Source organism: Centropristis striata, chromosome 9, assembly GCF_030273125.1.
Source record: "Centropristis striata isolate RG_2023a ecotype Rhode Island chromosome 9, C.striata_1.0, whole genome shotgun sequence".
Lineage (NCBI taxonomy): Eukaryota > Metazoa > Chordata > Actinopteri > Perciformes > Serranidae > Centropristis > Centropristis striata.
In genome coordinates this window covers 27,101,266-27,129,154 of record NC_081525.1, presented here as the reverse complement: position 1 = coordinate 27,129,154, position 27,889 = coordinate 27,101,266, and the positions used below count along the sequence as shown (strand labels likewise).

The window sequence follows — 27,889 nt, the reverse complement described above, 5'->3', positions numbered from 1 at the left end:
ACCTGCTCCGTTGCCCGGTGACATTTCTCTCTTATGTCGTCAGAGGCTGGCAACACCCCTCATATCACCAAAGCATTCATTTCATTAACTGTTTGTTAAGGTGGTAAACAACAGACTGTGTTGTTTTGTTTCTATTCCGGCTTCTCGCACCATTAAAAGCCCTCTCTGCTGTTTAGAGAACATTGACACACTTGGATATCTTTATCTGCTGCAGCTTTGCGTAGGCACATTCTTTCCCAGCGGCTGGAACACGCTGGACATTAGAGACGGTTACAGCGGAGCGAGGCCACCTTAAATCACATGCTGACAGAACAAGAACGCTGCTCTCCACCCATATCCGAGAAGAGTGCGTTAAGAGGTGTCTCACCTTCCCCACTGTGCTCTTATTACCAAGAAAGACGCCGGTGTGCTAACAACACGCCGCCGAGGTATCTTAGGACAAACTGCGGCTCCTTATTGGTCCGGAGTCTCGAGCTCTTGTGCGTTATTACGCGCTGGACACTGTACACGCACGAGCCTTCAGTGACGAAGAAACCTTGTGGATATTCAGGTGTTTTTGGATTTATCTACCAGTTTTATTCCACTGTTTGGGCTTATCTTACATGCCAAAGCTGGGGGAACAGACTGGAACACAACACACTTCTGAGCGAAGCTTCAAAGTTCTCGCCACAATAATTGGTAAGTACATTTTAATACCAATTTAAAGCACTTTGACGTTGCCGCTGTAGGGAAGTTTGACGCAGGCTGTATTGTAAGACATTGATTGGGGACAAGCAGTCAATCGATAAAAGCATGTTGTCAAGTGATTGGATGAGCCACCTTCCCTGTAAATACTCTGCACATGATTAACTTAATAAGGCCGCTATCGACGACAGGACAATGTCACTGTTACTGTAAATTATAATTAGTATTTGACAGTAAGTCGTTGCTGATGTTGTCTGTTTAGAAGCACAATAATAACAACCTCATTGTATTATACTGTCATGACAACATTCTAACAATATAATAAGCACATTTCATGATAAAGTCTATAGCAAAAACAAGTTAAATCATATTTCTGATGGGTAAATGCCTGCTGTCAAGTCCGGACTGAATTACCTAACACAAAGTAAACTATGAATCACTAAGTTTTGACTGTCAAAGTTTATTCCTTAGCCACTGGATGGCGATCTAGTATCTGCTTTATTATGTTTAAAGCCCCTACTTGTGTTCTCTAGAAGTGAACTGACTCTATTTAGATACCTGTGTGGTAAATATGTAGGCCTATGCTTACTTTTATCTTTTGACCAGACGTTAATGGAAAACACGAGTTTATGCAGCACCACTACTGCATGCAGTTCATGTTTTATATGTCTCATTTGCCTATTAAACGCTGGCTTACATCTGTTACTGGCATGTGTAGCCTATATTGCGAGTATTTTCTTCTTCCTGAAGCGAAACCTCGGTCTAATGTTCACTTTACTAGTTTGTGCATGTTGCTGAGGTCAGGGGAAAGAGGATGGCGTCAGCACTGTTAATGCCACTACAGCCATCTGATAACTTAGATGTAACAGTGTTGAGTGGAATCAAATAGACTGATAAGACTTTTTTTCTTGCAGTTGTGCGGCTGTTGTTTTAATGATAAATGTTATTTTGATTATAGTTTGAAAACAAACAAAAAAGCATTTTTGGACCAAGGACCGTACACAGATTCAGACTTCAAGTGGAGAGATTCCAGCCTTGGCTAAAATCAAAAATAAAAAGAGTAGGCTACATAACAACCATAGTCATATAATATGATAAAAAAATTCGTTGTTTCAGTTGAGTTCTACAGTGGCCTCTTAAGATCCACGGACCTCAGTTTATGCTGCTGTAATATGGGCATATATTTTGTTCTATGCTGTAATTTATTATGAATGGCCTAAACTCGCTTGCCCTCCACGTGGGTGTGGATCTCTTCTTGCTATTGGCTGAAATCAGCAGCGTCCTGGAGGAGCACTCCTGTGATTGGCTGGCCTGGCTGTGGGCTGTGGGCGTATTTATCGATGGTGGAAGTGGGATACTTTGTGACAATGTTCATTGTCGATATTTCACTGGAGCTGCCGTGGGTATGAGTGCGCAGCGGAGAGCCTCTCACTGCTAACTCTATGAGGCTTTGCAGCTTTACGGAACCGTGTGTTTTTCTCAGCTAAAGCTTGAAAAGGCTAAAAAACACCGAGAGGAATTTATATTCTTTTTTTAATTAAACGCCCCAGTTTTTGTTTTAAAGGTAACCGCCTGCGTAAATGCGCGTCCATGGCATTTTTGCTGACAACATACTTGCGTTTCTGCCTGGCTTTCACCCATCTATGTAGCATATAGGAAGACTTTTTGCTTGCACGTTGGAAAAGGGCAACAAAGAAAAAAGCTCAAACAAAGAGAGAAAGCGAGCCTTATAGTGGACTTTCCTATGGGAATATTCTCATGATATCGAGCGGAGAGAAGACGGAGCGGCTTTTATTCTGACTCTCGGAGAGCGAGTGAAAGAAAGAGAGAAAGCTCTCCGAATGCTGCCTTTGATTTGCGAGCAAAACAAGGGACGGTAGCCGAAGCGGCGGATCTGCTTCACCATCCTCCTCCTCACCCGCTTCATCCTCCGGCTCTGCTCGTCTTGTCTCCCCCTTCTCTGACCACAGGTTATCGGATGGACCAGCACCCCAGCGCCCGGAGCTGCACCAGTCGCGGGGCTTCGTCCTGCGAGGCCGTCCCGACGGAGCCCTCCATGAATCTGTACATCCACTCCACCACCGGCACCCGCTTCGAGCTCTCCCTGCCCCAGGAGGAGACCGTGGACGGACTAAAGAGGAGGCTGTCGCAAAGACTCAAAGTACCAAGAGAGAGACTCGCTCTGCTACACAAAGAAACGTAAGTGATATAACAAATACTAGGGGTTGTTTACTAGAAGTGTATAAATGGTTAATGATATTATAAACATGCATTTCATTCACGCCTTTGTCCTTAAAGGCCAGAATGTATGCGTACTATACGCTGACATAATATCCAGGCTACTCCGCAGTTTTAAAATGTGAATACATCGAGTTTAGATGCTCCCCCTCGGGCCTGCAGTCATATGCTTTAATCTAGACTCTGGATTTATGCGTGGCCGAGCTCTCCAGAGCTTCAGAGACAACCTTGGCTGCTTTGGTCGTCAATACATTCAAGGAAACTACTGACCATTAGGACTCACGGTATTGGAATTACGCATAGGGGACGCACCGGTCACTGGAACAGTATTGACGAGCCGATCTGCAGACTTGCATTGATTCATGCCTCCTTCATTATAAATACTGAAGCCTGACTGAATTACTAATGCTGTGGGAATCAAACATGTTAAACATTAATGAGTTAAGTCACACGGTCTTAGTATCCTGTAATTTATTTACTCTGCTGCTGCACAGGCATATATCATGTTTATATTTTACTATATAATGGGAGGTGGATGTATCCTGGGTACAAATGTTAAGTGTCACTTTGGTTTCAGTGGATTTTTTGGTGAGAGATATGGGCTGGTCAGCACTCAGATAATAGCACATTACTACAATGCTGCATGGACGAGGGAGTTAAAAACCTTTATTATTCAAAAGTAAGTGAAACCTAGAGTATTAGGCGGTTCCCAAATGAATCATGCAGGTTAAATGAATTAACAATAGTGCAGGTGGTTTTATGCAAAAAGAGAATGGAGGCTTTATTACATGCAAACAGTCAGCATTGTTTTTCAGGCCCCATCCCCTCCCACCCATTGTAATCACCCAATAAATCACATCATCCTTTAAAACCTGAAACCCCCTTTTTAATCCCCTCCTGCTCCTCAAACTGTAGACCTACAGCAAGTCAGTGCTGAGGGCCTTTGTTCAGCTGCATGGGGTGAGATTTGGGTCATGCCTGTACAGCAGGCTGTCCTAAACACCCTTCACTACACCAAAGCAGGCACAGAGGGAGACACACAGGGTGTTGTTTTAGTGCATCGTGACCTGCAAGAAAAGACCATTTCCTCATTGTTGAGCAGACTCTCCTCTGGTGCTCTGCACCAACATTGATGAATAAAGCCCTGGAAATCCATTATATATCAGCTTTCTTCAGAATCACAGCTATTATTACACAGTTCAATTAAGAACAATAGAACAATAATATCAATAATAGCTGCATGTCATGCTGTTTATCTATTATCAAAACTATTAAAATGATTGTGGTTTTGGTTTTGGAGTTTCTGCTTCTCATTTGTACAACTCAAAACGGCAAAAGAAAATACTTACCTCCACTTAGGCAAGTGGCAGTGGTGCCAGATATCCACTGCGAGCGGTTGTCAAGCTCCACTATACTCGAAATTGAAATATGACAGCCCAATCAATACTTCTCTTTCATGGAGCTTTTCACCCACGGCTCTTTTCCAAACTAGTTTTGAATTCTGTCTGCCCCCCCCTGGCTGAAGGCTGTTTGTGTGTCTGAAGAGAGAAGATATTGTCAGCACAGTCTAATTATCTTGTTCTCTCTAACCCTGCAGGCGACTAAGTTCAGGCAAACTCCAGGATCTAGGCATCTCTGATGGGAGCAAGTTAACACTTGTACCAACAGTTGAAGCAGGATTAATGGTAAGGCTCACCTGGCTGTGGTTTTATTTAGTTTGTAGCCATCAATAACAAAAAATAGTACATGAGCACTACCTGCATATTTATTACTTTACATAATTGAAGACTGCTCATTTTTAGTGCATTAAGTTGATTCTTTTTCAAATATTCTGTTCTTCTTTTTGCAGTCTCAAGCATCAAGACCCGAGCAGTCAGTAATGCAAGCCTTGGAGAGTCTAACAGAAACTCAGGTAAGAGACTGTTTCTCTGTGCTGAAATGGCAATCATGTAACAAACTATCTAAATGGATCTTTAAGCCTTTTGTGTGTTTGTGTTTGCATGGTGATATGGGAGGTTGTAGCTTTGGTTAAGTGCAGAGTAACACCCAGATATGACGGAGGCAGAGAGAAAGAGATGAGATGAGCAGGCTGCACAAGTACAAGCCTCTTTGCTTGCCTAATCTCAGCCTCTTAAACAAGCCAAGCCAAGCTAGACATCCAGTGTGAGCTGTCAGGATATAATAAGCAGCAACACCCCTTGTATCCTAGTAACATCTGTGATATCTTGTGTGAGTGTGTGCATGCATCTGCTGCAGAAAGCCATGGCGAACACCATGCATGAAAGGCTTATTTGCGAGCTGCTGAGAGGACCAGCACATAGCACTCACATCCACCTTTCTGTTTATGCCTTTATCTGTAATCTCTCTCTCCACTCCTCCTGTATGTCATGCTCTAACACACACATTCACACACACATGCACAGGCAAGTTTCCAGGAAGTGTGCTGTGGCAGCATGGAGACTGAGTGCAGGCTCACTCACTCATACACATAGTGCTGGATCATCAGATGACAGCCTTCTCACTCAGTATTAGCATAGGGTTCCTGGAAGCCTAGCGTGCATGCACAGCCCGAGTGGGTCCTACTCCTCTTACTTACAGTGAAATGGCTCTGTAGGCCTGCTGTACAGTATGCATTTGAGTCAATGTGGCATGACTCACCAAAATGATCAATAGTGAGAGTAAAGCGAAAAAGGCAAAGAGTTCTCCGAGCTGGCCGCAGAGAGAGTGCGAGCGAGAAGGGAGGCGATAAGGCTGAATGCACACAGGCAACAGTGTGACGTATGAAACACTCTGCAGCTGACTGACTGACTCACACCTACTTCCTTTTGTAGCGTTGGGTAACACTGAGATGTACGTAAGCGCATCAGTGATGCGCTGCTGACTGATGTCAAAACAGTACATGATGGGGAAGCGGATGATGGATTCGTCCAAAAAACGACACCACATATTAAGTCGAATTTTTATCAGAGGATGTGGGCTGATCAGAGATAGCAGAGTGTGGCTTGGTGCGGCTTCAATCCCTGCTGATAATTTTCTGGTGGAAATCCTGGCCTTGTTGTGTGTGTGAACTCAGCATGCGTCTCGTAGCACTGACAGCAGACAACTGCATGTGTGTAGGTGTGTGTAAGTGAACGTGTGCGCGTCTGTTACTGGGTGTGTGTGTGTCAGTCAGAGTGGTAGTGGGCTGGAAGCAAGCCTTGCCCATCATGTGGTACGCCTTCGCTGGGCAACCATGAGTGACCGTCATTTTCACCAGATGATAATTCAACAGAAGAGCAGATTTCTCACTTTGTCTTTCTTCCTGTGTTCTTATTACTTTTGTTCCATTATGAGTCGGATGCTTGCTTTTTTCACAAGAATTGGTAACTGTTGCATTCAAATTTCTGCAATATTAATTGTAATCCTGCAGTGGGGATTGAGAGAATAAAGGGCCCAGTAAGGCGGATAGCGGGGTAAAAGGTTAAAAAAAAAAGGCATAAAGCTGCTTTAGTGTGTTTTTATCCAGAGAAATTGATTCTTTTTTATAATTCATGAAGCGGAATGGAATGATATAGATTGCAGAGAGATTAAGGATCTGAGTAAGATTAGAAAATAGGAACACAAAAGCTCTCCCTCATTTCCTCCCCCCTCCCCCCTAACTCTGGGGCTATCAAAAATCAATCAATGCACTTAGCTCTTAAAAGTGTCTGACATGATAACTGATATGCCCATACACCCAAAAATAGCCTGGGGGAGATGTGGGGTGGTTGTTAGCTGTGGATGAAGCGGGTTGAACCCCTGGTCCTCTTATAACTCCCTCACACATCCGCCCACCCGTTTTTTGGTCATGTTGAGGCCTCATTTTCAGATTGGGTGTTTTTCCAGGAAGTGTGTGTGTATTCATGGGAGACAGCAGGGCTGAGCAGATCACCTTCTCCTTTACCAGGATTCTGGGGGAGTTCACAGCTAGCAGCTAGCTAGCCAACCAACCAAGCACAACATGACAGCTTCTAGGGCCCTTGCAGACTTTTGTGGTACAAGTTAGATAGAAAATGTTTTATGGAAATGGAGCCCCGGCAATTATCGAAATGGGATTTTTTTCCTTCGCTCCGTCTCCCCCCTTTTCCTCCTTCTCCCTCTCTTGTTTCTGCTTAACAGCTCTCCCAGGGCCCTATAATTTAAATGTGCTGTGGTTTGCAAGTCCGGCTAGCTGCCTCGGTTTGACCGTGATGGCTGACTTCTTTAGCAAGGACAATCCTGGGCTGCCTTAATTCCTGCTCTGGCATCTCACTAGACTTTTCGCATGACATCTAAGCTGTATTAAGCCACTGCCTCCTGACAACCCATCAAAATACAGTTGCCTGTGCTACTTTCTTCTCATTCTGTCTGCTAAATAGAGGTTGTGTGTTCAGCTTACATATGCAGTCATGCACGGGCACACACACATACACACACACCAGAATTGAAAGGATATATTTAAGAGGATTGAGGATTGAGTTCAGAGAATGAGAAAATGTCTGATTCTATGGGTAAAATGAATATATACTCACAAGACAAGCAGAGAAAGGGAATTGAAAGCAATATTCACAATTTCTGGGCGTATGTAGACAGTGACATCAGCTCTCCATCTATTGATCTTGGTATTTGACAGAAAGAGAAGGATTATGTGTCCCTCTCAGCACACAGGGACTATTTGCTCATTGATGCACATTGATGTTAGAATAAAAGCCAACCAGGCAGGCAGGCATCACCCTTACCATCCCCCCATTGCCCTTCCCCCATGCAGCCACCTCTTTGTTCCTGTCTTAAAGCATAAGCACCAAACCTGCCCAGCTGACAAACCCTCAAACACACAACAATGATTGAGGGTCACTCTTTATGTTTGGCTCTCCCCCCACGATCCCCTTTCATCCTCCATGCATCCATAGGCATCAAGTATACCCAATAGAGGGCAGCTACAGCAGTGCGCACTGGTTTTCAAAATCAATCTCCAGCTGGAGTGAGGCTCAGCAGGCTGCAGATTGACAATTTTTTTTGCCTTGAACACTAACACAGATTGCTTTGGGAGGAGGCTGTGTGTTGCCATTCCATATGTCCCCGCGGAATACGCTGTTATGTATCTGCTCTACTTTTCCTGCTCCCGCAGACAAGCACCTCCTGTCCTCATCCACTCCCCTCCTCCTCCTCCTCCTCCTCTTCCTCGAGGAACGATATGGCACAGTTTTGTCATTGTGTCTAGAAGCGGGCAGATGCAAACTAGTGGGATCTAACAATCTGCGGGGAGTCACCTCGGGGTCACCCTTACCTCATTTCCTTCCCTCTGCTCCCCCAGGGGGTGCCACGAAGGGCCAGAAAGGTGGAGGGGAAAAGAAAAAGAGAGCTTTGCTGAAGTTATTCTGTTACATGTCAAGTCGATGCATGTGTGCAAGTTCTGTAGGTTGGAGGTAATGAGGAGGATGAGCTCATTTCCTTGGGTAACTCCATCAGAATCGGATGTCTCCATGCTTGACAGTTCTTTTCGTCAATGCCAGCATGTCTTTCTGACACATTGCAAAACAATTGCAGCAAACTAATGCGTCTACACTCCTGGAAACTTTCAACAAGAAGGAGTTGTGGTGTAGAGGAACAAACTGTCCAAAGCAAGCCGTCATTTCACAAACAAAGATGGCAAAAGTGCTGCTTACGTCTGTAATATTATAATAACAACAACTGAGGGTGGTAACACATATATTGAAACATTTTTACAATTGAGTTGATGCTGAAAACATTTGTAGGCCTACTTTATTTCCAGAACAGAACATTTATCAGAATCCAATAAGCAGAATCAATAATGGCATTGGTATCAATAAAATCCTATCAGTTCCCATCCCAATTCAAGAAATGCAGGTGAAAATCTTAAGGGGAAAAAAATAAGAAATCAGTACAAAAGAGTACAAAGACATTTGACTTTCTACTTGAAATGTTAGATTTTGGAAAATAATGTTGATAATCATCTGTGTACCTGTGTATGTCTGTGTGCCGGCACATGACTGTTTGTAAAACAGCTCAATGCAGATGGTCAATATGTTTCTTTTTCCAGTCCTGCTCCCTGTGGACCACCTTATCTAGATGCTAGTTAATCAGCCGGATTGACACTACTGGAAATCATTGGAGAGTAATTGTATCGAGGATTTGGGAGTGCAAGAAATTGAAAAATGACTTGAATCAGTTTGTTGGTCAATATGAGAGGATCTTCCCCTTTTTATTTTAGCTCCCCGCTGCCATTGAATTGAAGGCTTTTTATATGCATGCAGTATAAGAGAGAGTCCTTGCTCTTTAGAATGGTAATTTGCTTTTTGTTACCTAAATTAAAGCTACAGAAATTAATTTGTTGCTGGATGTGTAAATCAAATTGTGTATGGAATACAAGACAATGCAGATCTAAAGGCCTATTCAGTCCCTGCTTATGTAAATCCTGGCCTTGAAAATTGCATTAATAAGCTGATCACGCAGTATTTTTGCACCTGTGTAATCTCCTTTGTGATGCTTAAAACGCACAGTGGGAGGGGGTGCTGGGATGGGTGGAGAGAATCAAGGTGTGTTGTGGGGGCAATCAATGGATAGATGGATTTTGCAGGGGATTTCATTGTCCTATTGTGTGTATGCATTTGCTTGCACGTGTGTGTCTGTGTGTGTGTGGCAACATCCATTTTAATGTCTTTGTGTGTTCTCTTGTTCTGTGGCCAGGGGAGTCTTATTTCTCCATATTTGAGTCGTGACCGTCATTTCTTTCCATTCCCTGGCGACACTGAGCTTTTGTGATTCAAGTAGCAGGCATCGTGACTAGTGGGGCTACTGTGTGGGAGGATGGCGGCTAGGAATGTCACGTCTGATAGCCACCACCAAGTTTAATGAAGTCAATTAGGCATATGGTACTGGAGGAACAGAGAGGCAGGGGTCATAAATACCCAGGTCGATCCACTAAGTCATACAAAAACATACTGAAGGAAGACAGCACTCTTTGCACATTCACAGTAGCCATTTCTTACTGCCACTACTCCATATGTCATCTTTTCTCCATCATTCCTCTCCTGCCTCTCCTCCCTTTGCCTGTAGCCACTTACTTAACCTCAGGCCACATCCACACGAATATGTTTTCATTTTAAAATGGTGTTTTTAAAATAACAGTGATCTCCGTACCCACACAATCTTTTTAGTACCTTATCAGGAAGAATCTCCGTCCACCTGAAACTTCATATAACGCAATCATTCACGTTCATTGCTCATGCATGTCATTGTAAACAGGAATCATATTGTCTCACATTGCTTTGTTATTAAAATACAGAAAATACTACTGAGGAAGAACAGCAACAGCAGAAAGTAGGACCAGATATTTCTTTGCTTGAAACTGTTACAGTGCAATAATGGCGGCATAAAATCATAGGTTGGGATTTGTTGTAAAGCGAAATATAAGAGTGGTATCGGAAGCTTTATACATCACCAAAGGTAGCCATGAATATGAGAAAGGAACACCCACACAAAAGCAAAGTTTCCAACATATTAGTGTGGATGTAGCCTCAAACATTAGATGCAATTTCCATCCTCCGTTTCTTTTGGTGTTGGTGATGATGCTGTTTTTACAATTATACACATATTTATTTTGCGGGGTACAGTGAAAATGAGGATTGCTTTACTGTTGTTTGCCTTGAACTGGAGCTCATGCATGAGTGCTGTGTGCTGACAGGCTTGTATGTGCATGTGAATCAGCCCAGTGTTGCTGGTCAGTTGTTGGCACAGTTGTTGTGTGAGGAGTGGCTTTAGCCTGGAACCTGATCATCCTGAACTTTGCCATTCTGATCTCTCTTTTCACTCTGCCGATCAAATTCAGTGATGGCCAGCTGGTCCTCTCTAGCCCCCTCTGTTTCTTATCAGGCAGCATTACAGACGCCTATCTTTCTAATAGGGCCTTTGAAGAGCCCCCCCGGCTGCTTTTAGGATTCGGGGCATGATGCAAGTCATTGATTTTTTTTTTTCCTTTTCTCTTTTGAGAGGCTGTTATTGCATCTTTAGCCGGTATGTGTCTGCACAAAGACTATCAATAGTGTCCTGGTGCGATCAAAACATGTGGGTCGATAGGCGGGTTAATAAGCAGGTTTTTGAACTGTACCTTCACCTGGAGGATAGGACAGGTGAGCTGCTGCAGTGGAACCAGAATGGCTTCCTCCTCTCAAGGCTTCCCTCGCTCCACCCTCCTGTCCCGCCTTCCAATCCTCTATCCTCTTTTCTCTGGCACAAAGCTGCTCAGTTGTTCATGAATGTCAGCTCAGTGCTGCCAGCTCTCTCTATCTTTCCCTCCCTCTGCCTCTCCCTCTCACCCTCCCTCAGCCTCTCTCTTCCTCTCTCACTCCTTATCTCCCTCCCTTAGTTCGCTTAGTGTGCAAAGGAAGAACGACTGCAAATGAGTTCCTTGAACCACAGGGACCCCAATAAATAAAACTGTCAGCCAGAGATGTCGAAAGAAAAAAAAAGAGGGAAGGAGCCAGAGGCACACTCTCACTGAATATTTCATCACCCACCACCACTCTGACACCCTACCCCCATCGCCCGCATCCCCCATTCCCCCTCACCATCCTTTCTCCCTTCCTCTCTCATGCCACCCACCCCCCCTCTCTCTTTCCTCCATCTTTTCTCCACCCCTCCTCCCCTGGCTGCCCCTTATCATATTCTCCCCCATCACCGCGTAGCAACCAAAGCCTCCTGCTAAACAAAATACAACCTCTTGGACCCCAAAACAAAATGGTTGATGGTGCTGGCTCTGGGGTCAGTTGGTAAAGAGGAGCAATTAAGTGAAACAGCTCTTTATCATCACCTGTGTGTCACTGGATAGACTCTGTCATGACGCTGCCCATCACATTTCAGTTGAGTATAATGTGTGCTGCACACCTTGTTCTTCAAGCATGAGCTCCTCTTCTCTTTGCATACCACTGCTGCTGCATCAGAAAGAGAACAATGAATGGCTGGTTTCTCCCAGTCTGCCTTAACACAACAAAAGTGGGGCCCTGCACTCTCCCTGTCTTGCGTCTCTCATAACAAACCACCGCAGACGGCCATAAGAAAGGCTTGTCTTCTCTCGCAAGCTAATTTGTAGCCTGCCATGTGGTGTTGGGAGCTCAGTAGGAGTACATGAATTTCATCTTGGTGGTTTTGAATAATCCACACTAGTCATTATAAGGGTAATCAAGCCTCCTCTCTGTTTCTCCTGCTGTCACTCACTGTCGGCCGTTTTCTCTCACTTTCTCTCTCACACGTGCTTGCGCACACAGAAACTGAGTTGGGAAGCAAAGGCCCTGTTCAGACTTGACACCTAATGTATTTTGGATTCCTTTTCCTTTACAGGAAGAAATGCATTCTTCTTGTAGGGTTGGCCATTAGTACTTAATGGTATTAAGTCAAACAATATGTCCATTCAATTCTTTTTGCACCCATAGTTAGAAAAGAAATGACTATTTGCTCACAGTCAATAATTAAATTAAGTAATAAAGGTATCAAATGAATTACTATATTGTTGCAAATACTGGTGTTGGTACTAGTAATCCCAACCCTATCTCCTTGAGAATAAACATATATACAACAGTGTGAGCACCATATTTAGCAAGGCAGTTCTCCTACACATGGTTGATTTGTCTCTTCTAATAACTGAAAGTGAAGTACCTGAATAGCCACTGCAGTCCTCTGTAGCATTAAGACTGAGAACTAATACTTCTGTTTAGCAGCAGTTGCAGTTTCTTAACAGATAAAATCAAATGTAAGCAGGGAAGTGAAATCTGATCACAAGCAGTCACTAAAGGCTGATTCTGATGCCAGGTGTGAACTGTAACCCGTCTCTGTTGATCAGGATCGGAGGTCAGAACACTACCTTAGACAGAGACTTGGTAAAACAAGAGTGTTTTTGTTTTACATTAGTTTTGTATCACAGTTTAAAATTCTGGAATTGTGACAACCTTATTTCCCAGGGGTGCCCCCCCCCCCCCCACACATCTTCCACCCGCCCTTTAACTAAACATGGGTGGAAGGTCTCCCTGAGGGCCTCTGACTTTGTCTGCTTGTTCGTTTGTATGTGTGTGTTGTGGGTTGGCAAACTGTCGACTCATTCTCTTGACAGCTGTCAGTCACACACAGTAAGCGTCTCCTCCTCCTCCTTTTCTCTTTCTTCTTCCCCCCACCCACTTTTAGGATTCCGCCTCCCCCTGAGGTCTCAAACAGGCACACACACACACACACACACACACACACATCTTGTCTAGCAGGTGACCTTTTGTAGTCAGAGTTTCCTCGAGTCATATCAGGTAGCACCCTGCCCTGTTTTCCTCCTCACTTCACACCCCACCCTGCTGAGTTTATTGTCCTACCACGACAGGGTAATCATGGGTGTGGACTTGACTATCAACAAGCAATTAGTGGCTGAGTTTACACTCTGAAAAGGTTCAGTTTCTGTTTATCCTGCAGCGTCCTTTATGCTGATTTCTGCTGCTTTAGGTGTTGATTATTTACATGTTGAAATGCAGCCATCAGATCATCCCAGCCCCCTCGTCCTTTCACCTGCCTCTCCTCTTTTCCACACCATGTCAATACCAATGTGCAAAGGTCACCCTGGCAACAGAGAGGCAGCGGTCGATAGAGAAATAAATAAGCAGAAGAAAAGGGAGAGAAGTGATGGAGGACAGAGCCTTGTGATTCACAGGGTTAACTACAGGCCAACACCTCACAAGCACACTCCAAACCAAAGGCTGCAGGGTCTAAGGGGGGTGAGGCCTCTGCTCCCTCTTGCTGTCTTTGTATCTATTTCTCTTTTACTTCTGCTTTGTCATTATTCTTTTACTCCGTCTCCCGTCCTTTTTGTGCTCTCTCCTCCCTTGTGTAGCTCTACGACGCTGCTTCTGTCTTCCTGTTTCCCCCTCCCTCTGTGCCTCTCTGGGGACTGAGAGCGCAGAGGCACAGTCGAAGTTGTTGAAACCTTTTTGGACAGAAGCGTCACTTTGTATTTTGCCAGTGCTGCTTGTTTCAGTTTACTTCTATTTGGGGAGAACCTGAGATGTCATTACTGCTGAGTCTTCAAGACCCAAAGAAGCTTTCTGACCCCCGAATGACTCTCGCTAGAAAATAAACACTCTCACACGCACCGACACACATGCACAGACTTGCCACAGTCATACACAGCAACAGAGCCGCAGGCATGCAGGAGGGGGGAAGGGGGGCAAGAAAACTTTTGTTGTTTAGTGTGAATCCTCCAGCCAAGTCGTGACAGCTCCACTATCCTGTGTGTGTGTTTATGTGTGTCCATCCGGGCCACGGGTGGGACAGTGAAGGCCTCCACTCTTGGCTCCTATTAGCCGTTGCCAGAGCTTCAAAAATGGGCAGCCTTTCCAGATCCGCCACGGACAATCGGCCATTCTGTGTTTGAGAGGCAGGCGGGTGTATTTCCTGGACGTGGGACTGATTTTTCAGGCCCCGGGCCAGGCAGAAGGGTGGCCTCTGTCTCTGAGCTGAATGACACTGCTGAGTAAGAACGGACTGAGGGGCAGTGGGAGGCAAGGGAGAGTGGGCTCTATTTGTGTGCGTTTTCCAATAGGTCTCCTCATCTACCGCTCCCCAGCAGATGTAAATAGGCCAGTGTTACAGAAAAGTGATTGATTGCATGATGGGCTAATGTGGTGTGTCTGTGTCTCCATGAGAGGAGCAGCTCAAAGCACTGTTGTGTGCATTTTAACTGCCATCCATGGTGCAGACTGTTCATTTACAAAGGAGGAAGTCAATATGTGTGGGGGAGTTTTTTTCCTGTTGAAAGGCTTTGGCCTTCAGTACATAATCTGGATGCAGACTTAGTTTGTAAATACAACTGCACCAATAAATCATGTATGCATTGCTTATTTTTGCAACTTGCAGGGTTTGTACGAAACTTGAGTTTGGAAAATGTTTACATGTAACCACCATGTCTTCAACGTTAGGAAGGAATGTGCTTGAATTTATATATAGCCCTTGAATAATGCTTCATGTTTGACAATCTGGTGATGCAGCCTCACCGCCACTCATGTGATCAATGATTTATTATTTAAATTGCAGTTGCATTCAAAGTAACACTTTAGATGTGATAATAAATGCTTTGAGAGTCTTGATATTATTGGTTAATGTACCTTGAAAGTGCTTGAATTGTACTCGAACCCTTAATTAAGCAAAGCTGTGTTTCTCTGAAAGTATAGCTCAAATTTTGATTTTTCCTTCTGTAGGTCAGTGACTTCCTGTCCGGCCGATCCCCCCTCACCCTTGCACTGCGCGTCGGTGACCACATGATGTTCGTCCAGTTGCAGTTGGCGGCGCAGCAGTCTGGCGGTCCCCAGCTCCAGCACAGACACCTCATCACCCGGGGCAATGCAGAGACGGCAATGGGACAACCCACGGGTCAGCCCCGTGTTCCCCACCCTCACCCGCACTCCCACCACCCTCATCATCCACACAGTCACCCCAGCTCCCACTTGCCCCAGCCTCACCTGCTCCCTTCCTCCCCCTCCCCCCCAGGCTCCCCCTCCTTCCCCCTGCCCACCACGCACCACCAGCCCATTCCTCCCATGTACCACCAGTCGCCCTCCTCCGCTCACTGTAGCCCCCCTACTCCCCCTCCTCCCCCCCACTCCCCTCGCCCGTCCCACATCCCTGGAGGTCTTTTCCGCTCCCCAGCCCATCACCATCATCACCACCACCACTACCACCAGCCTTCCTCAAGCCAACCCAGCCACGACGTGGGCCAGGCCAGCCCTGTAGCCCCGGTCCTCTGCCCTGAGGTTAGTCTCAGAAATATCTTCATGTTTTTGTTACAGCCTGGTAAGGAGACATGCATGAAACACATCAACTTTTACATAACTGATGTCATCATAGGCACTTAGCCCTCTCATGAATGAACAATGGTGGGGACGGGTTATGACTGCTTGACCTGAGTGCCATGCACACAACTAAATCATACTCGATTTAAATTGATTAGATTAGCGGGATATCCCAGCAGCATGAGTGCAAACTGGTGGTTTACTCAGGTCTGGAGAACGTTTGCATGTGATGTGTGTGTGCTTCTAAACCAAAGTGCACTTAGTCATGACTGGAGTGCTGTCTGCTTCCCAAACACACACATAAACCAGGACAGGCACGGTGTCCCTATGACCTCATCCTGCCCATTGAGTCATATGGAGGAAGGGGAGGTGGAGACAAACTGATTGAGAGAGCAAGATTCAAAGGGAGGCAGATTTAATGAATCAGAGTTTCATGTGAAGACTGATCATTAACCTCATTGTTGTCGGCCATTTATCATTAACCTTTACAGCCGTTTATTTTTATTTGGTTAACAGCTGCACATACACAAACATACTTACTCGCCTGCGCCAACAAAATTTGCTGTTTATACTTTCTCTACCTCCCCGAGCTCCAGCCTATGGAAAGTGAATAAGAACCAGATGTCAGTGGACTATGTGGGAGATAACAAGAAAAACAGAGAGACGGCCCTGTTTACTAGTGAGAAAACGGAAATGGCTATTCCTCATTAGGCTTTCACATGCATAACACACACAAACACAGACCTTTTGCCTGCCACAGAGACCTTTGCCTTGGTTTCAATTTCACTTTCAGATGTCAGTTGAGTTATCCACGGTAAGCTAAGGTGAAGGCTTGCTAAGTTTGCATGTTTCAGGTTTGAGGTAACGAGATATGTGCTTTGGGTCTATAGCATGGCAGAAAGCTCAGGTTTCCTGTTTTCTGGGGTTTCTTATAACCATCAGCCTTTCACTGCATAGGTTACTTACATAGTGTGAATAGTATTTACAACTTTTAAAGGTCACTTAGTGAACCCATGATCATATCTTAAGGACAGAGCTTACATCATGTTCTGTATATATAAGGGCTTCAACATTTCACGACTCACAAGTTATGCATTAATGTCAGTTGATAAATGTTAACACAGTATGAGATGTGATGTCATTGTGTACAGTTTTGTTCTTTTTACACAACTTTCCCATGCCCTGAAGCCTCACTTTATGCTACTTAATGTTTTTCCTCCAGGCTAACTGCAGCACCAACAGCCCCAGCAGCCCCAGCAGTCCCAGCAGCCCCAGCAGTCCCAGCAGCCCCAGCAGTCCCAGCAGCGGCAGCAGTCCCTCAACACGCTCCCGTAAACCTGGCGCGATCATTGAGAGCTTCGTCAACCACGCTCCCGGAGTCTTCTCAGGGACCTTTTCAGGTGAGAGGACACTGAGCTGTCATTAGGATTTATTGCTGCTCCAAGCAATAAGTCTGCACCCAGTGATATCCAGCTGAAAGCCTCTTTTATGAGAACTTGCATGAGTCACAAAAAAACACCCAGACCATTCAGCACATTCTGCTCTGTCTGGTCTCAGTGTCTGCTGTGGGCATGCGTGTGTCCTTAAATGCTTTTTTGCATTTAATTGAAAACTCTTTTGTAACCATTTTTCTTGCTCCCACCCTCAGGCACTTTGCACCCAAACTGCCAAGACAGCAGTGGGCGTCCCAGACGAGATATTGGTACCATCCTTCAGATCCTCAACGACCTCCTGAGCGCCACGCGGCACTACCAGGGCATGCCCCCCTCCCTCACCCAGCTCCGATACCAGACCCAGTGTGGTTCACCCACCTCCCCGTCCCCCTCGCCGCCTCCTTCGCCCCAGGTTGCTGGCATGGGCCTCTCTGCCAAAGCTACCTCTGTGCCCCCCAGCAGCCCGAGCAGCCCTCTGCCGACTCTTCATCCGCTGGTGCAGTGCCAGAGCCAGATCCGAATGTGCAAACCCCCTGGTGAGTGACTCCACACTGCACTCCCTCTGCTCATGCATGCATGTCAGGAACACAAACAGAAACACACACACATTAAGTCATTGTGCATCCCTTGAGGCAGATGTTCCTGCAGTTGCTACAGCTTTGGAGAAGCGTGCATGCCTTTGTGTGTTAAATGACTTCATTCTAGAACCTGTCGTTTTAGTGAGATTGTAACCTACTAAAGAATTCATTGTCATCTTTTGTCTCTTCTGTTTCTATTCTTACAGAACATCATTGTTAGCTATCAGTTCTGTTGGGATGATTTTGCATCATTGCCTTGTTAAAGTACTTATTTTCATCTTTAATACTGACAAAGCAGCAACAGTGAAGTCAAAGTAAAGAACAAAAACAGTCATACATGTACCGGTATCTCTCTTGGGTTTTGAGGCGGAGGAGAAGGGGGGAGGGGGTCTCCTTAGTAATGCAATACAAGCTTCTCCAAACCTGTTCAGTCAGGCTTCACTTGTCAGGCACCGGAGTTGGCTTTGTTTTTGTGCGCCAAGGAGATAAGTTTACCCCTTCAAGCCTGGGCTGGGCTATGTTTAGATTAGATTAGGCTTTGGGTGATTTAACCTGCCTCTTAAAGAAGGGCTACAGCTGGAGCATGTATGGGCTGGTGGACAAACCTCCACAAACCCATGCCCAAGGGTTTGGCCGGGACAGGTGCTGGAGTTCAGATGATACCGTTTAGGGGACTGAGTGTGTTTTTAAAAACCTTCTTTCCTTGCAGAGACACAGGATGTTGAGTGTCAGACAGATGTCCAGAAGTGATAACATTCAGTCAATGTTGTAAGGTTAGACTGGCTGTGCTGAGAGAAACAGCATTGTCCTCTGCTGCCTCCTTATCTCCTGTTGAGGAAATCGAGCTAGCCTTTGGTGAGCTGCTGGTAAATTTTGTTGAATAGTCTGCTAGGGAAGGTCTCGGAGTACAGGGATTTATGTTTAATGTTTTCTTTTGTGTGAAAAAGCAAGCGCATACATTTCTATTGTCATTCTCTGGCTTTGTCCCTTGTTTTATGACCTTCAGTTGCAAACATGAAGTGTTTTAGTTTCAGCAACTGAATACAGATCAACCGGGAAATATGCAGTATTCCTTTGCGTCACCCAGGCTGCCCTTACAAGTGTTCAGTGAACAGTTGGAATAACACAGGCTTATTTTCCTAACTCAGGGAAGACCTTTACTTTACTGCCCCCACCTACATACCCCTCCCCTTCTCCTCCCCACCCTTCCCCTCTTCTCCCACTCTTGTCATCTCTAGTCAGCCCACGCCACTGTTTCCCCCATCTGCTGTCCAAAAACAGCCTCGTCTGTAAAATCCATCTCTCTCTCTGTCTTCCTCCCTCTCTTTCCATGTCTGTGTTGTGCATCAATACATTGTCTGTGCTCATTTGGCCTTTTAATAGATTTATTCCGAAATGCAGCTCTGAAAAGAATTTGCTTTGTGAAGTAGAGGGCAGTGAGAGGAGGAGGACGCGGAAGAGGGGGGTTGCTAAAACCACAACACTAAGCCTCCATTCATCATATGGGTGTTTATATCCTGTCCATCAGTCTACCAACTGCCCACTGATGGCGAAGTAGAAAAATGGGGGAAAGAATAGCCTGTCTAATGTCCTTTTTCCGACTTCACTGGCTCTGTCCGACTTCCTGCTCACAGTGTACACTTCCAGAAAGGGTTGTGAATGAGTAACCCGTCCAACCAAGCACAGTTCACTCACTGGGACAATTAATGTGCCGCCGTGTTTGTGTGGACAGAGGCTGCGTGCCTACTTTGTATCCCGTTCCACATGGTGTCCTAAGGAGGCCTATGACTAAGCGTTCTCAGGCAGTGTTATCAGCCGACACCTGATGGAAGACTTACTGGACTTAACACCGCGGCTTAACTCTGCTTCACAGAAACCTGCCTTCATTCAGCTACAGGAATAACCTGCACTTCCCATCTGCCTGAATGTGTGTGTGCAGTCAAACTCGGGTTGAAACAGCCTCTTGAAAATGTCACATAGCTAGGCTGTCTCCTGAGAGCCTTTACCCTTTCTGCTGCAAGTTCATGTGCGAGAGGGAGAAGACAAGCGTAAATAAAAAGCTTGAACGCACTCACATGCGCACACACTCGACCACAAATGCCTGGTTAAAGTCTTTGGCGACAAGCTTGGTTTCATGGCTTTGCTGTAAAGTATTGCTGAGTGTGGAGATTTGTCAGTCCAGGATTTGAACAGGAGGGCTTTAGCATGGCCTGGCAGGCTGATTGTTAGCTAAATTCCTTTACTGAGTAGGGTGGACCTCCCCGGTACCCCCCTCCCTCCATCCCTTCAGCCCCCTGCCCAGCCAAAGCCATTGTGCAGGGGCCAGGGAAAGGGGCTGCATACAGGGCACCAGGCTGAGCCATTGTGGGCCAGAGGAGGGGAGGGCTATGGGATTATAGGGCTGCCTTTTAGTCCCACTCCCACTGCAGCTGCCTTAGTTCAACACAGGCACACAGAGAGGGGCAAAGCAGGGGCAAAGTTAGCTCTCAAAGCTTCCCCCTTCCTCTCTTGTCTCCCTTCCACATCCCTTCAGCCCCTCCTGCCCCCTTTCGATTTGTCAGGTCATGTTAGCTTCGTGCCGGCCAGGGCTGGGGAAGGGAGGGAGACGGGAGAATGAGAGACGCAGAACGACCTTAACCTCGCTGCGTCCTGTATTTAAGCCCTGACCTGCTTGGCCAAGGCCAAGTTATCCGCTGGTAGGCTTTACTCCCCTCATCACACACACATGACCGTTTGGGGTGACACACGTGCAACTCAGCGAACGCCCCGGCGACGCAGCGCAGCACAGAGCTATCTAGCAAAGCCAGCCAAGCACATCAGGTGCCCTTTCATTGTCGACAAGGAGAGCGAGAGGGAGAGAGAATGCAAATGAAGTCTAAAAGTCATTGAAGAGCTTGTGTCCCTGCAGGGCTGTCAATGCCCTTTCACTGGCTGTCAGAATGCTCATATTAGCTCCGATTTGATTGGCTGCTTCAGTTTGTGTTTTTAAGTTGGTTTAATTTTTTTCTGGTGTTAATAGCTTGTTTTTTCAGGTCAGGTTTCACATATTTACTGTGGTTTCTGAGCTTTTTACTTGTTGACATTGAGTTACTGGAGCAGTCTCACATAAAACCCAGGGTTCCTACAGGTGCTGGTAGTCCTTGAAAACACTTTTTATGTTGTGTTTTCAAGGTTTAAAAGGTGCTTGATTTTGCCTGAAATTGAAGGTTATAGCATGCCAATTCATCTTGAAAATATCTGAAAAGTGCTTTATTTTGACTTGGAAATAAGCATAGGAACCCTGAAAACAGGCACTTTTGACCTACTACTTACTCAATCAAAAAAGTACTTCTGTAGCTTTTGTCAGATACCAATATCAAGATTATACTGCATACTCTAGTGATGTGAATTTTGCGATATCATGAAGAGAGTAATAGTAGAGGAGGCTGACTTTGCTGCAATGTGATTCTCTTTCCTCTTCTTCCTCGCTCTCCTTTTCAGTTTCTCTTCCTCTCTATCCACCCCTCCCTCTTTCCCCTGGTTCCCTGGATGCTGAGCAAACACAATGTTCTCTCTGCAAGATCACAAGACTTATCAAGGCAAACAAACAAACAACAGCACTAAGACAACTGCAAATGAAGGCCAATCTTTATACAATCAATAAAAGGAGAAGCTCCTTTAATCTCCCCGTGCCTCCTGCACACTGCAGCCCTCCTCCCTTTTTCTCTACCTCCTCTCCTCCTCCACACACCCACTCCTCCTCCTACCCTCCCGTGTGCTCCCTATCTCAGTCCTTGCTGTGTTGCTGGGCTGGGCTCAAAGGCAAGGAAAACTGACTGACGCATCGATTATTCATAGATCACCCCTTCTCTCTCTCTCTCTGTCTCTCTTTCTCTCCGTCTCTCTGTCTGTTTTTCTCTGGCTTTCTCTGCAGCGCTCTGTGTATTTACACGGCCTGTGTCAAAGTCTTCAGAGAGGAGAGTTTGGGGATGGAAAACTGTGCTACTCGGGATTGAGTTTTGGTGTGATTGGCAGGAAGGGGTGTGGTACAAAGAGAAAGGAGGACAAGGAGACTGGCTCTTCCTTGCTCTCTGTGCCCTGGACCTGTCTCCTGTTTGATATCTTCCACTGTGCATTTCCAGGAAAAGATCTGTTGTTTTTTCTGTGTCATGCAGGGATGTATATCATGGCTGCCCTTCCTTTCTCTTTCTCTCATTCATTCCCTATGTCTCTTATCCAACTCTCTCTGGGTCCTCCAAGGTTATTGTGCTCACATCAAACCTTAGGCTCTGCATCCAGGCTTTGGGCCAGCCTGTGTTTTTCTCTGTGTATAAGTGTGTGTGTATAGTCTGTTCTTTTTAGCCAGCCCTAATAATAGCCCTACTGTCATAAACATAGTCTGGAGATCCTTGTGGCCAGCTGTGTCCGGCCCAGCCGCCCAGGGCTCCGGTAGTGACGCTGATGAATAGCCACACACACAAGCACGCACACACAGCTTCAAGTTTAGTGTAGCTCCACATTCTCAGAGATCTTGCCCAGACAAAGGCCAAGACCTAAAGACCCACAAACTGCCTCGTGTGTGTGTGTATGTGTGTTTGTGTGCCTGTTCTTATATATATTGTTGAGTGGTAAATGGAAAAAGCAGGATTATAATGAGTGGACGACCCTGCAGAAATAAAGTAAGAATTTATACTGAGACACTGTAGCAGACAAACAGATTTTGTATGTAGGCATGTGTTGGCTTCGTGCCGTTTCATTGTGTACAGCCATATTTCGACACAGCCGAGGGGCGGTTTCGCTTGTAGCTAGTGAGAGCAGGGGAATAAGGGGAAGAGGGAGGACTGGAGGGGGAACAAAGCCTTGCGGCAGCGTATGTGGATGTCACATGGAGCTGAGGCAGCGGAACAATGGCTCTAATGTAGGAGAACCCCCCTTTGGTATACCCCCTTACTGTTCCTCAGAGATGACGCTGCCCTAATGCTCACGACATCTGGATGCACACACATACGTTTGTATCAGTACAGAACACATTGGCAGGAAGTGGAAAAACCCCAGTATGTCTGTGTAACTCGTGTCACTATTTAAACCCTTTTTGGTCTCAAAAAGCAGCGTCAAGGCTGCTTGGTGGCAGTTTAGTTCCTTTAGTATGCACAGCCAGACAGAGGTGAATATTTATAGCTGGAGAAAGGGCTCTACACTGCTCGATCCGATAAGCAAATGAGGGAAAGAGGTAAATTAAGCCCACACAGAGTCCGGAATTCATTCCGATGGAGGGGAGAGCAGAGGAGGGCGCAATCGATTCAGAAAACTGCCACCTACGGCTGATCCTTTACCCCTCCACCCTCTTCCTCCGTCCTTTTTTTCTATCCTCATTCGCCCCTGGGGGAGGAATTCCTTAACCCACATCGCCGACCGCCCACCCCCCTCTCGCCTCCTGCTTCCACTTCTTCACACTGCCCCACCTAGCTGTCTCTGGGGAGACATGGGGCAAGAGCTGGGGGAGGGAGGAGGAGGAGAAGGGGGGGCCCAGTGTGTGTGTGGAAGCGGTGGAGGGAGGGAGAGACAGAGAGAGAAGGGGGTGTTGGGTCAATGAGCTGAGAGTGGGAAGCTACAGCCATAATAAAAAAAATAAATAGCAGAAAAAACCCAATCTCTCCCTGTCTCTCTCTCCGCTTACAATTTCCATTCGCTTGCATTTTCTATTGAAAGCCAATAGCGTTGTCCTGGGCCTGAGATGGATGGCTGCACTAGAGCTAAGGTTTAATCAATAGGTCTTTTTAATTTGCCATCGATCCACGTTAAAAGCTACTGCGGCTGTTGCTGCTGTTGCTGTGTATGTGCGTGCATGCACCTGTGAGCGTGTGCAGCTGTGCGTGTGTGCATGTACGTGCGTAAGCATACGCATTGTGTATGTGTTTTGTGTGAATACATGATGTACTCGAATGCGGGTGTGTGTGTGTGTGTGTGTGTGTGTGTGTGTGTATTCTGGTGTGTGTGTTCTGGTGTGCAGCACAGGCAGAGATGGCCGCTGTGCTTCGGTTTATTGACATTCTAGCCCATTATTTAATTATTTAATTCCCAGACAGATACTAATGGAGCTGGCTAATAGATTGCGGTTGCCTTCCCTTCCTTCCAAGCCCCCGAATATACGTATAAATGGAATTAGGCTTGACTCGGCCACTGTAAGAAAGCATTCACAGTCGGATGCCAGGCCTCTCCCACGAGACTGGATTCTCCTATAGGCACATCAACAGCTAGAAATGCACTTAGCAGCACATCCAGTCACTGAAGCATGTCATCTGCAATTATGTGCGCAGATATCATAAGCAGCTATCCCAATGTGTCGTCTCTAGCTTGTGCTTGTGTATGTTTTTTGGCCTTGCTATTGGTTCTCAAGGAGATTCAGGTCTAAGAAGGTCTCCCCACTCAGAGATAAGGGGATGAAATAGCACTGAGGGGGCTAATGATGCTCAGTGGGGGAGGTTAAGCACCAAATTCCACATTGTGTATGTGTGAGAGTGTGTGTGTATGTGTATGTGTGTGTGAGCCAAGGGAATGTCAAGGCTGTGTTGCTTTATCTGCTGCTAAACACACACGAAAGCAAAGACATTTATTGACGTCCTTCTCAATCCTAGTTTATGTTCAAGTTAGTGTTAATTCAGTTCACTGTAATCAAACTAGCCAACCAGCAGAGAGAACAGGCATGACTGACCATGTTTTCCCCTCTTTTTCTCTTTGTCCAGGTGACCGCATTCGTCAGACCGAGAACCGTGCGACTCGCTGCAAGGTGGAGCGCCTGCAGCTGTTGATGCAGCAGAAGCGTCTGCGCAGGAAGGCCAGGCGGGACCAGCGCGCCCCTTATCAGTGGCTGCCCAACCGGAAGGCAGGACGCAGCAACAGCAACAGCAGCATGTCCAGCGAGGGCTCCCTGGACCTGGACTTTGACGACTCGGTGTGGAAGCCCGACGTTAAGGCCGACTTGAAGACTGAGTTCGTCATGGCCTGAAACATCTGATCCCACCCGCCGGGGGGGGGGGATAGATTCAAAGAGGTGCAAAGCATTGCTCGGGATTTACTTAGAGATATATTTTGAGGGAGTGGATTGGCAGGAGGTGACACAGAACTGTGCAAAGAGGAAATCAAAGTGGCTGGCGTCTGTAACAGGAAATATAAGGCTCCCTGCAGACTTTAATCCCATTCTGACTTTCACAGTTGACCTTGTGAAAAACGGCAACAATAGCAAGAGAACTTTGTCTTGATGCTTGGATTTGGACAGGCAAAAACCGGACATAACAGTGTACAAGACTTTTTACGGTGTGATTACAGAGACCATACCTGAACTTGAGCATAGCAGAATTCATTGGGTGGTGGTGGTGGTGGTGGTGGTGGTATTTTCAGATTTTTTTTCTAAGTTGTGTTTTCTTAAGCACACTCTGGACAGCAATGAAGAGATCCACACTGGACTAATTAACAGGACAGGAGCACCAGAGGCCTCAGTGTTTCCTATTCACAAGAATGGCAGAACTGCCGAACTATATGGATTATTCCAACGGGCATTCTTATCGATCTCAAAACTCACCAACCAGAGTCTAGTTTTTACCTGTTACGGGGTGGTTAACCTTTTTTTTTTCATTTTGAAACATATTATTATATTTTATAAACAAAAAAATATGTAGCATTGTTCACAAAGCATTCAGGTTTTCATATAACAGTTCAAAGTAGTTGTTGATTTGCACATTTTCTTGATTTATAACAGCTGGTCAGAGTGTGCAAGAAGGAGGAGGTGGGGCCTGAAATCGAATAAAAAATGAATATGGAAGTATTGATATCAACCTCAGTGACAAAGGGTATCGATAGGAATGATTAATGAGTAAACAAAATGAATTAATATTAACAGAAAGTGCTTTAGAGGATTTTAAAATCTTTAAAATGTATATGGAAAAAAATCTATTTTTTATTTTTCTTCCTATCTGCTGTTTTCAAAAAACAGCAGCCCTCTGTGGCTTTAGTCAAGTCGTTGACTACTAACAAATACATCCATTCAATCATTCATTAGCTCATTCATGAATTATAGTCGTCTAGCCACAACAAATGATACGGAAAGATAAATTTCATCCAGCCCACCTCATGTCTTACAGACCTGAATGGACTTCTTGAGGGTTTGTATTAGTTTGTGTACATAAATGTGACAATTGGCAAAAGGTTTATGAGGGTGTGTACGTTTGATTTTAGTGTAAATTGATTTAGAATACCCCATGTTTTTTGTCCGAGTTGTCCCTCCCCAAATAACCCCATAGTTTCTCAAAAAAATCATGAAGATCAGTCGAGTGAATGCATGGGTCACTACTTTATATCACAACAGGATAAAACATCAAATTCTAAGTCCTCATTATAATGACTCTATTTTTTTATTGGCAAAAGAGGGAGAAGAAGTGGGGATCTGTATCCAGCATCATTATCTAGTGCCTCCACCAGTACATCCGTTGACATATCAGGTTAGGCCTTTCACAGTTTTGCTGCTACACATGGGGACTTCAAATGAAAAAAAAAATAAGTGAGAGGGGGAAAAGTGACTTTTCTTTGCATGCAGAAGTGTGATTTACACCGATCTTTTTTCTATTGATGGAAGAAAAAAAAACAAAACTGGTGCTGTGGGAATGAAGGTTAACAACATGCATGAATTTGTGAAGAAAATAAACAATGCTGCTTTTGTTGGTTAGGTTTTTTGTAATTTTTACTTTTCAATGTTAGAACAACAGTGTCCTGCTAAAGTATTACGACGCAAAACCAAAACAGATGAAGTTAAGTGTGGACTCGCGTCTTGCTCAGCACTGAACATTCCTGTTGTGTGACAATGAAGATGATGATGAGCAAAGAGCAACTGACTCTCTCGCTGACTCCACTCCCCCGAGCGCTGGTTTATGACTCTCAAGGACCCAGACGGCCCTACGAACTATTTAGCCACCTCCCCCTCCTCACAGCCCCAACGCCAACCAAGGCTCGCGTGGACGTACTCTGGCAGGGAACGAAAAGACCAGCGGATTTACAGTACTGTCCGTCAAACCCGAGAGAAGCATCTGGTCCGTCTCTTTATCTGTCTGTCTGTCTGATCGATCGACCACCCTACCACAATTGCACTCCCAGAGATTGCAGTGAGAGATTACCTTTTGGTGAACCTCATCTTTTTTTTAAGTGGCCTTACCTTTCACTAAAAAAATTAGACACTTGGGGACAATGGGGGCGGGAATGTTTTTTTATTTTGTTTTTTAAACTTTCTGTGTGCATCGTTGTCGGACTTGTTGTCATCAAGGCGCCATTTTTCTCACTGAGGACACTGGGCATCTGTTGTTTAGTGCTTTTAGCTGGTGGAGTCTCTATTATGTCAAGGCTTCTGTGCCTTAAAAATGTTGCCCTTGCTGTGTCAGTGTCAGATTTAAGCTTGTTTTCATTGGTTGATACACAGGACTGTCGTATCCGCAGCCATGAGAGTCGTAGATTTTAAGGGGTGAGGCTTGTTTGAGTGAATCAAAACAAAAAAAGTGGTGTTGTTCCTCAAATACTGTCTTTGTCCCATTTCTTCATTGTGTTGCCATGCTTGTTGGTCTCCGTTGTCCAAACCTCACATCCCTCTTAACGCAGTCCTCCCACCAACAAGCTGCAGAAAGCTACAAATCTGTGTAACTTATGTTAACTGAGGAAGTTTACACCTCAGTACTTAGATGGCAAGAAACAGCCCAGTATAAGAAAAGGTCCTGTGAGGACTCCAGACTACATGCACTTCCTGTTTCCTTGGACACAACATTCTTTTAAGGACAATTGAACCCCTGCCCCTCCCAAATTTTATTTAATTTTGTTTTTGTATATGTATGAACTATACTCTGTGTGTGCCTCACTTCTGTGTGAAACTCAAAAATATGAAACAAAACAAAAAGATGACAAAAGCATTACAGAGAGGATAAAAAACAGTATGTTGGTGGAATTCTGATCACGTCATTTAAGTTGCCTGTTCTTTCTTGTAGCCAACTATTGAAAATAACAGGATTCAAGAATACAATTTACAATGTTCTAGCTCTAGACCGGTGTAGCACATGTGTGACTGTATTAATTTATGAAACCAAAATGGTAACTGTGAATTATGTATTTC

At 45.4% G+C, this 27,889-nt stretch overlaps 1 protein-coding gene across 1 annotated transcript; it reads left to right on the top strand.

The window, feature by feature from the left end:
* The first annotated feature begins 297 nt into the window (after positions 1 to 297).
* midn (midnolin) lies at positions 298 to 27,889 on the top strand. The gene is made up of 8 exons (XM_059341368.1): positions 298 to 678; positions 2,655 to 2,883; positions 4,520 to 4,607; positions 4,772 to 4,834; positions 15,165 to 15,716; positions 16,978 to 17,155; positions 17,404 to 17,724; positions 24,489 to 27,889. The coding sequence occupies exons 1-8, from the start codon at positions 603 to 605 to the stop codon at positions 24,749 to 24,751; spliced, it is 1,770 nt and encodes a 589-aa protein (XP_059197351.1). The 5' UTR covers positions 298 to 602; the 3' UTR covers positions 24,752 to 27,889.